The sequence below is a fragment of the Galeopterus variegatus genome, unplaced genomic scaffold, assembly GCF_000696425.1.
Source record: "Galeopterus variegatus unplaced genomic scaffold, G_variegatus-3.0.2 Scaffold1788, whole genome shotgun sequence".
Classification (NCBI taxonomy): Eukaryota; Metazoa; Chordata; class Mammalia; order Dermoptera; family Cynocephalidae; genus Galeopterus; species Galeopterus variegatus.
The window spans coordinates 198,539-208,796 of record NW_007727899.1 but is presented as its reverse complement, the minus strand read 5'-3'; the positions used below and the strand labels follow the sequence as shown (position 1 = coordinate 208,796).

General features: G+C 43.1%; 1 protein-coding gene across 1 annotated transcript; it reads left to right on the top strand.

The window, feature by feature from the left end:
- The first annotated feature begins 35 nt into the window (after positions 1-35).
- On the top strand, positions 36-9,797 carry CCDC127 (coiled-coil domain containing 127). Its single transcript, XM_008578945.1, has 3 exons — positions 36-80; positions 1,964-2,094; positions 8,735-9,797. Exons 2-3 carry the CDS (start codon positions 1,974-1,976, stop codon positions 9,394-9,396), a joined length of 783 nt encoding a protein of 260 aa, XP_008577167.1. The 5' UTR covers positions 36-80; positions 1,964-1,973; the 3' UTR covers positions 9,397-9,797.
- Positions 9,798-10,258: the final 461 nt, after the last annotated feature.

The following is a 10,258-nucleotide window of genomic DNA, read 5'->3' as shown; positions in this document are numbered from 1 at the left end:
TGGGGGCGCCGCGCCTGCGCAGAGCGGACCCGCGGACGGCGGCGCTGAGGAACTCAGTGGCCTCCGCGCTCCGGCCCGAGGTAGGCCCCCGGGCGGTTCCTCGACCTTTCCGGGACTGAGGGGGTGGGAAGGTCCAGGAGGCAGGGAGTGGGGTTCGAGAGGCCGCGGCCGCGCTTCTCGTCAGAGCCAACCTTCTGAAGACCTCGCTCTGCCGGCAGTGGACGGCGGGAAGGACCCCCGAGCCGCGTCCCCGTCCTAGGGCCGGGGCCGGCGGGAGCGGCTGAGGGAGTCGCGTTCCCCGCGTTGGGGCCGGCTGCAGGGAGCGGGCGTCGGGACCGCGCGGCTCCCCTGTTGCTTGGGCCGCCGGGGAGCTCAGAGCCTTTTGGGGTCAGCTTTAAAAGGTGTTAGGTTCCTTTGGTTTACGTGCTTTTCTGCTTACCCGGATTTTACCTCTGGGTGGGATAGTATTTTTATTTTTCTATTGTGTGTATTTTTGTAAGTATTTGAAATCTTTTGCGGAATGAAGTGGCATGAAAATAAACCAATAATCATAATTAATTAATCATATTTTCTGCTTTTTCACATAAGATGATTAGATTCTCGTGTACAATCTTTATGAACATAGTTTTGAATTACTAAATTTACAATGAACCGTTCTCATTTTACTGGTATTTAGGTTGTTTCCAGTTTTTACTATTAGTAAATAAGGCCGTTAAAAAATACATTTGTGCGCCAAGCTTTACCTTTATTTAAGATTATTTCTTTAGGCTATATCCCCAGAAGTGGATTTTAGTGGCTTGGAAGGAATAATCATAATACAGTACTTCCTAGACGTTTTTTGAAAGTTACACAGTTTTAGCGCTTTCTACATTAGGTATCTACCTAGTTTTTTAATTCTTTGGTTACCACAAACCTCTATTATGTTCTGAGCCATATTTTCTTGGCACATCTTTATTACACATCACTTTATTTCTTTAGGTGTTAAATATTTATTGAAAAACCCATTAAAATTTCTCAAAAATAGGATTCCTTGTTTCTTACGTACCCCTTGATTAACAGTATATTTTGTAATCTGTGTATTTGTGGTGGTCACCTGTAAACAAGCTGAAAGCTCTGGTGCCTGTAGTTTGTGGAAACGCCCAGCTAGTGCAGGTGCTTAGTGGATTTAGTAAATTCATATTAAAAGCAGCCCCCATCCCGCCCCGTTCCATAGACTCCCTACTCTCTAACCTAGTGCAGGTGCTTAGTCGATTAGTTAGTTCATGTTAACAGTGGCTTCCCGCCTGCCCCCTCGCCACACACGCCCATCCTGAAGCAGTTGTTTTCACCCTCCTTGCCTGTCTCAACCTCTTCTTGCTGCTCACCTGACCTTTGCCTTCTATCTCTGCCTGTTAAGATGCTGCTCATTCTTCAAAACCGAGCTTGTAGGAAACAATGTGTCCAGTGTGTGCCCACTTTTGAGTTGATTATATATCTTCATATACAACTGTCAAGGTTCTCCCGGAGAAACAACTGTAGGAATTCAGATAGGGAGATTGGCTTATTATAAGGAATTGACTTAAAGATTCAAATGCTAATCTCATCCAGGAACATCCTCACAGACACAACCAGAAGTATTGTTTAACCAAGTATCTGGGCACCCCATGGTGAAGTGAAATTAACCATCACAACAACCATATGTTTAAACATATTCACACTAGAGAACTTAACCTCATTCTATCTGTATTTCAGTCATTTGAGACTTGTCTCCCACTCTAGATTGTGAGTTGCTTTCAGCTAAGGTCTTGTTTTTTTCCTTCGTGGAATCTCATGGGGCTCAGTGCTGTGCAGCACATAGCTGGAGCTGAAAAAATTCTCTTGAATAAAAAAAAAAAAGATTTATATAATCCATGTAGATGGTGTAATTGTGACAGATATATCTTATTTCTTTTATATGGCTAATGTTTTTATCCTTTACTTCAAGGTATATCTTCATGAATAACTTAAATGATCCCCCGAATTGGAATATCCGGCCTAATTCCAGGGCTGATGGGGGTGATGGAAGCAGGTGGAATTATGCCCTGTTGGTTCCAATGCTGGGATTGGCAGCTTTTCGTAAGTCATGGTTTTCCTAACATTTCTGTTCTCAAGGCTGAGAGTGTGGCATCCTGCTGAGGGAGGAGCAAGTGTGGGAACCTGAAGACCATGGCTCGGGACCTGACAGAACAGCCTGATTTTATCCCACACAGTAAATCTTGGGCAAATTAGTCAACCTTTCTAAGCCTTAGATTACCTGTCTGTGGGAGATGGCTGATCATACTTACCTTAGCACCTTGTGGTGATTAAATAAGTATTTAGAAGCCTTTTGTGTGGAGTGGGTTTTAATAACTGTTAGCTCCCTTTCAAGGTTTCACTGCTGTGAAGGGGACTGCCTTGCTTCTGTTGCCCTCGTGAGGACTGATAGGGAAAAAACAGGCATAAAGGATAAACAATTTGGGATGTATGTTTAATGTTAAGGAAGTCAGTCTTGGGGAGACTTCATCCACGAAACCACTACTCAGCCTGGCCGGAAATCCTGTCTAGTTTGAGCTGACTTGGCACCACTATGGGCACTTACCAGTCACATGCAGACTTAGAACCATCCAGCCCTTGGCTTACGTCCTCGTCCTCTCCACATGATCAGTGCACTAATGTTAAGGAGTTATTTTGTATTTCTTCACATCCTGTGATTCTGGGTTGTCACTTAAGAATATGAGAAACTGAATAGTTAAACGAAGAAAAGCAAAAGCTGCCCTCTATTTGTAGTGATACTTTTTATGCGGTAGTTTTTTATGTGTCTAAAGTCAACACAGGTTTACTGTAGATTCAATGGAGGCTGAGAGGAGTAGGTGATATTTATAATTCAGGGATTGGCACTGGGCCTGCTTTTTGGTGAAAGACTGGCTAATCCAACTCCTGCCCGAGGGGTTGTCATTTAAAAGCTCACTCACCTGCAGTCTGGCAAAGCACCACTTAACATTTGGAAAGGCTGCTGTGGCCTGTGGCTAGGAAGATGAATTTCCACATCAGTGAGTGGATGAAAAGGCTTAATATTACTCTTACTAATATAATAGTTAATTGGCTTTGAGGCTCGGAGAGGCCCTGAAATGACTTTCATTTTCCATTTTTCTGTCTCTTCTTTAGCTTTGATAGCCTTCCGTAATCACTTTCACTTTGGAAATGCTTGCCTTCCCTTGGTTTTCTTGCTTAGGTAATGTGACCAGAGATAACTTTTAATTTTGCGTTCTTATGATGATTCTCCAAAAACATGTTAGTAAGTTTTTGAGAAGTTATATTGCCACATGTGGGTATTAACCAGCCCCCAAGTATAGTCTAGAAGTAAAGTAGAAGATAAATGAATACTGATAAACACAATTGATTGATTAGTTTGTGGATGAGAAGCTAGTTTATCCTGATTACTTAAATTGCTAGATCTTATAACTTTTAACATAACATAGAGATTAGTATAATTGTACCTGCCTGAAAGAACAATCTCTGGGGGAAATTCTTACCCTGAGTAGCTCCCCTGGGAGAATGTTCAGTACTGCAGCCCTTCTGGAAGCTTCTGCCTCTCCTCTATGCCTCTTCTGTCCTATTTCTCCCACTTTTCTCTCAATCTTTCTGTTTCTTCCTCCTCTCTCTCTCCATGCTTTCTCCACTTTGCATTCTCTTACCTCTTCTTTTCTCCCCAGTCCTAGAAAACACACAGTCTTAGAGTTGGAAGGGATTGGTAAGAGTTTATTTAGTCCAACTCAATTTCTTTTAATTAAGCTTTTTTATTTTGAGATCATTGTAGATCACCTGCACTTGTAGTAAATAATACAGAGAGCCCGTATTCCCTGTACTTGCTTTCCCCCTTTAGTAACATCTTGCAAAACTATAGTACAACATCACAACCGAGATACTGACATTGACAGTCAGGATGAACATTTCCATCATGAGGAAGATCCCGCATGCTATCCTTTTCTAGCCATACCTCCCTCCTGACCCCCCTGCAACACTAATCTGTTCTCTATCTCTATCGTTTTATCATTCCAAGAATGTTAGAGAAATGGAGTCATACGATATTATAACCTTTGGGGTTGGCTTTTTTCACTCAGCATGATCCCCTGCAAGCCATGCACTTTGTTGCTGTGTCAGTAACTCAGATCATTTTTACTGCCAAGTGGTGCTTCATAGTGTGGATGTATCAATGTGTTTCAGCATCCCCCCATTGAAGGAAATCTGGGTCGTTTCCAGTTTTTGACCACTACAAATAAAGCTGTTATAAACATTCTTGTACAGGTTTTTGTGTAAACATGTTTTCATTTTTCTGGGTTAAATGCCCTTAAGTGCAGTTGCTGTCTGTCATGGTTGTTCCACATTTAGTCTCGTGAGAATGTGCCAAAATGTTTTCTCAAGTGGCTATACCACTCTGCATTCTCAGCAGTAAGGTGTGAGTGATCTGATTCCTCAGCATCCTTGCCAGCATTTGGGGTCGTCACGGCCGCTTCTGTTTTACCTATTCTTATGAGATGTATCGTGATAGCTCATTGTGGTTTTAATTTGCTTTTCCTTGATGGCTAATGATGTTCATTCAGCATCTTTTCACGTGCTTATTTGCCATTGGTATGTCCTCTTCCAACAAATGTCTGTTCGTGTCTTTTGGCCATTTTCTAATTGGATTGTTTTTTTTTTTTAAGTGTTGAGTTTTGAGAGTTTATAATATATTCAAGATTCTAGTCTTCATTGGATATGTGGTTTGCAAGTATCTTCTTGCACTCTATAGCTTGCCTTATTATTCTCTTAACAGGATCTTTTGCAGAGTAAATTTTAATTTGGTGAAGTGCAGTTTATCATTTTTTCCTTTTATGGATCCTGCTTTTCGTCCCAAGTCTAAGAACTTTTTGCCTAGCCCTAGATCCTGAGAAGACTCTCCTATGTTTTTTCCTAAAGTTTTAGTTTTATATTTAGGTCCATGATCCACTTTGGTTTTGTTCCTTCCTTCCAGTTTGTTTGCCTTTTATTCCTTTCCTTGCCTATTGAGCTGGCTGGAACTTCCAGGAACTCTGTTGAATAGTTTTTGATCTTAAGGCGAAAGCATCCAGTCTTTCACCAGTAAATACAATGTGAACTGTAAGTTTTTTGTAGATGCTTTTTATCAAGTGAAGGAAGTTCCCCTTTATTCCTATTTTTCATGAATAGTATTGAATTTTGTCAAATTTTTTTTGTATCAATTAATATGATCATGTGATTTTTCTTCTTTAGTCTGCTGATATGTTGGATTATATTGATTGAATTTCAAATACTGAACTAGTCTTACATCACTGGAATAAATTCCTACTATGTCCTGCTGTATAATTCTTTTTATATATTGTACATTTGTATCTGCTAATACTTTGTTGAGGATTTTCGTGGCTGTGTTCATAAAGGATATATTGAGTATTTCAGCTCTTTGGCACGGTTCTTCTCCATACCTGTCCCATCATCCATTTTTTTTATTTCGGTTACTGTATTTTTCAGTTCTAAAATTTCCATTTGGTTCTTCTTTACATCTTCTTTGCTTAGACTTTCTATCACGGTAGCTGCTTTAAAATCATTGTCAGATAATGTTAACATCTCTCGTCTCGGTATTGGCATTTATTGATTATCTTTTTTCATTCAGCTTGAGTTCCTTTTGATCCGTGGTGTGATGAGTAATTTTTGATTGAAATCTGGACATTTGGGGTATTTTTTTTTAAATGAGACTCTGGTTTTTTTACCTGCTGTCTCAGCTGGCTTTCTTGGACTGCACTCTGGCAGAGGAGCAGTGGTGTTGCCTCCTACTGGCAGGTGGGCTGGAAGCTCAGGCTTCCCGCAGCTGCTGGCCCCTGTTGACACCTGAGGGGAAGGGTAGGAAATCCAGCTCCCTCTGGGCCTGCAGATACTCCCTGGCTGGGAGAAGAGGAAGTGCCTTGTTACTGCTCTCCACTGGCTGCTTCTGACACCACCCTTGGGGGGGTGGGGGGCGGGGTTAATTGTAGCCACGTGCCCCCTGGCTCAGCCTTGCCCATATGGGTGGAGGTGGGGCAGCAGTTTTTTTTAGTTTTATTTGGCTGGAGTAGTGTGGTTGTGTAAAAGTTTTCTGTCTGGCCCTGTCCAGGCTCTTTAGCCTGAGAGAACAGACTTTTTGTTGGGGCTTTTTAAATAAACATCTGTGCCCGTTAACATTTCTTGTTGCCTGCTTCTTCAGCTCCAAATCTGGGATCTTTGAGGCAAGGGACCTGCCACCATGCTGTTCCTGGTGTCCCAAGGACCCCAGCCAGTCTGTTGTCTTCTCTCTACCTTCAGAGACGTCTCGTTTTTGTTTTATGAATGCTGTCCAGCGTTTTTAGGTGTACTTAGCAGTGAGCATAGGGAAGACTACATCTGCTCAGCAGCAGGTGTCTCAGTGCTTATTTTCTATGCCTTCTGAAACTAAGGCTCGGAAAAGCTGTGTCTGCCCAAAGTCATGAGATGAGCTTCTATCACACCAGAATTAAAGTTTTTCTGATTTCCAGTCTACTGGACTGCACTGTACTCCACAGAGCTCCCTGATAATCTCACCTGGCATGGCTACCTGTCCCTGTCTCTGTCCCACCTCTTTCAGAGCCCAACCAAAAACTTCTCGATAATTACGGCCTGTATGATGTGGTCTCAGGTTTAATTATAGGTGTCATCAGTCTCCAGTTTTTTCATGTGTCAATTGTGTTACTTTAGTGAGACTGCACCCAGATTATAGCAGGGAGCTATGATTTAGTCCTGTCATCTAGTCCTAGCTGTAATCTGAAAACCCGTTTCTGTTCTCCCTCCTTTACCATCTGCTCCACTCCTCCCAGCCCCACCTCTAATCCTCCATACCACCAGAGCATGATGTCAAATCAGATTACTTCATTTCTTTTCTTCAGGAAAAATTCTTTAGGAACTCCTTGTGGCTGCAAAATAAATTCCTTGTCAGAGTCTTTCAGGGCTTCTGTTGTTTAACATCTGCTGCCTTCTCCAGAGTCTGCTCTAGCTTCTCCTTCAGTGTCAGCCCTGCTCTCAGGCATGTCTGGCCCCAGGGAGCACTCTGCTCCCAGGACACATGATGCTCTCCCCTGCGCTGTCCATCGTACCTAGAGTGGCCTTTCCTACCTGCTCCTACTCAGCCTCCCAGACTTTGTCCACGTTTGCCCCTTTCATGAAGCCTTCCTTCACTCTCCCCATTCCTTCCTTCCTCTCCTCTCTAACCTCTCAGTGCTGATTAAGTCATTTGGTAACTGCTTCTTTCCTGGTCAGCTCCCCTGTCTGAACTTTTTGGCAAAGGGAGGAGGTAAAGATGTTGTGCTTTCGAGTTTGAGTTGTCACCTGAAGTGGGACTAGAAGCCATTTTAGTTGGGGAAGGATGAGTGGTTTTATGCTGATAGAATTCAGGTGCAACAGCACCTCCAAGTAAAAATGGCTCTCAGGCATATGGAGATGTGCTGTAGTGGTGTTGTTCCCACAGAGGCAATTGTTGGTGTCATGGACCTGGGAACAAGAATCGAGTGGCAAGGCCACCACCTTGGGGGTGAGGGGGCAGCAAAGTAGGAAGAGAACTGTTCCAGTTGGTGGGACTCCAGTGCTTCCAGAAGGATATGTACACTGCAGGGAGCTGAAGAGAGTGGGCAGCACAGGTAGAAGGGCCCAACTGCACGAGGGAACCTGCAACTGCTGCTCTTGGTTGCTTCTAGGCCTTGGGCTTTAAATAGTTGCTGAATAGTTCTTCTGTTTTCCAGGGGACTCAAGTCCATGCTGCTTTGAGTATGTACAGGCTCAATGTATCATTTTGAAAAATTAGGACTTAGCATAGAGTTATCCCAGTACTTATTAAATTATTGAGCAATAGCCTTAGCTCAGAACATGGTGGATGCCCTATACCAGTGAAAGTATCCCTACACTGCCTTTTGTTTTATTTTTGAAACATGCCAAACACTTACTGTTAGTGGGATGGGGAGAGAGCTGGAAACCCCATCCAGAATCAGATTCCTGCTGGCCGGCAGGCTTGGTGGAGCATCAGGTCCTTGGGGCCTGGATTTCTCCGTGCAGCAGAGGAATGAGGCCCAGCTGCTCCTCCGTGTGGGGGACAGAGCGGGCAGTGCCCACCCCAGTCTCCCACTCTACCCCTCCATGTTTGTGAGATTCCAGAGTTCTCCAGTTTGGGGAAAGAAGCCAAACCATGTCTTGAGGGTAACTTCTTAACCTACCTTATTTTTATGTACCCCTGTCATAACATAAGCAAACACCTGGGACTTAAGCTGTTTACTCGAAAAAACCAGGCAAAGCTAAACACAACTTCTGTAAGAACCTGGCCAACAATGTTTGAAGCCTACCCATATTAATTTTTTAAATCTTGCCATTAGTACATGAGAGCACTGGGACCAGAGTAGGCAAATGGTGGCAGGTCTGAGAATAAAAGAAAGCAGTGGTAGATTTTGTCAGCCATAAAAAATTGGAAGATTGAAAAGGGAACTCCATTGTAGTCTGGCCATGCTTGTCTTTTGGGCACCCAGTCCCTGTCTGATTTTAAGATAAGAACTTTGACTATTATATATTTTCATATAAATTGTTATCTTCTTGGTGCTTCTGAGGTCTTTAGCTTTTATTGAAATGCTATCCTTAGTTGCTTTGTTTTCTTAAGATTATGGAACTTCAGCTCTAACTTTTAATTGTGTTTTTCTCCCCAATTTATTCATGTCAGGTTGGATTTGGTCAAGGGAATCCCAGAAAGAAATAGAAAAAGAGAGAGAAGCGTACCGTCAGAGGACGGCTGCTTTCCAGCGGGATCTCGAAGCCAAGTACCATGCCACAATATCGGAAAATCGGCGTGCCGTGGCTCAGTTGTCTTTAGAACTTGAAAAGGAACAAAATAGAACAAGTAGTTATCGAGAAGCCCTTATCTCACAGGGGCGCAAGTTGATAGAAGAAAAGAGGCTTCTGGAACAAGAGCGGGCTCAGGTAATGCAAGAAAAAAGACAGCTTCAGCCTTTGAGGAGTGCGTATTTGAGCTGCCTGGAAATGGAAGAAGACTGGCAGAGGAGAGCCAGGCTTGTGCTGAAGGAGTTCGAAGACGCTCTCACAGAAAGACAGAGCATCTACTGCAGTCTGTTTCTTCCTCGCAACAAGCGGCTGGAGATAGAGAAGAACTTACTGGTGCGAGCTTCCGTTGACCCAGTTGCTGCCAACCTCGAGATGGTCGCTGGCTTAACCGACATATTTAAGCATGATACGTATTGTGGTGATGTCTGGAATACCAACAAGCGCCAAAATGGAAGACTCATGTGGCTCTATCTCAAATATTGGGAACTAATTGTCCAACTGAAAAAGTTTGAGAGAGTAGAGAAAAGCATACTAGAAAAGTAAGACAAGGACGAAGTAAAGCTGCTTTTAATGACTCGAGGCCAGACTGACCTTGTGGCATTCTGAGTTAGCCGATGTTTTCTCCACTTCAGTGCTACCTGTGTTGTGGCCACATGCAGCCACCTTTCAGCAGCGACCTTCCACCCCACCACCTCCTGTGAGCAGAGACAGTGAGGCCGGAGACTAAGGGTTTCCTCCTGGATGCTCTACAGCTGTTAAGGGTGCAGTTTCTCTGAAGCATTCTTTAAGATGCCAATATTTTAGTAAGCAGAACAGTAAAACCTCATATTTTAGCTTCAGGGTAGAAATTGTTTTCAAGAAAGTTAAATACAATATTGATCCTCACCATAAGTAATTTTCTGTCTGTTTCTATTACTCCCTAAATAAATTGTTTTCTCCTTGAATTATTTTTTTATCTCCCCAAAATACATTTAGCAGTTGTCAGGTAATGTGTAGAACTGCACAACAGGGGCCGACCCCGTGGCTCACTCAGGAAAGTGAGGCGCTGGGAGCGTAGCGACACTCCTGCCGTGGGTTCAGATCCTATATAGGGATGGCCGGTGCGCTCACTGGCTGAGCGCGGTGCGGGCGACACCAAGCCAAGGGTTACGATCCCCTTACCGGTCACAAAAAAAAAAAAAACTGCACAACAGATGATAATAGAAAGTAGTAATATTATGTTATTAAGGTTTTATATTATTTGGAAGATTTCTTGCACCCTGTATAGGAAAAAAGAAACCAAGTGTTTCATGTATCCACTTGATAGCCTGATATATGTCTAGAATTTGGCTTGTGTCTGTATTCAGTAAGCACATATTATTTATTAGCAATGATATATAATCAAATGTATATGCCATTTAAAAGT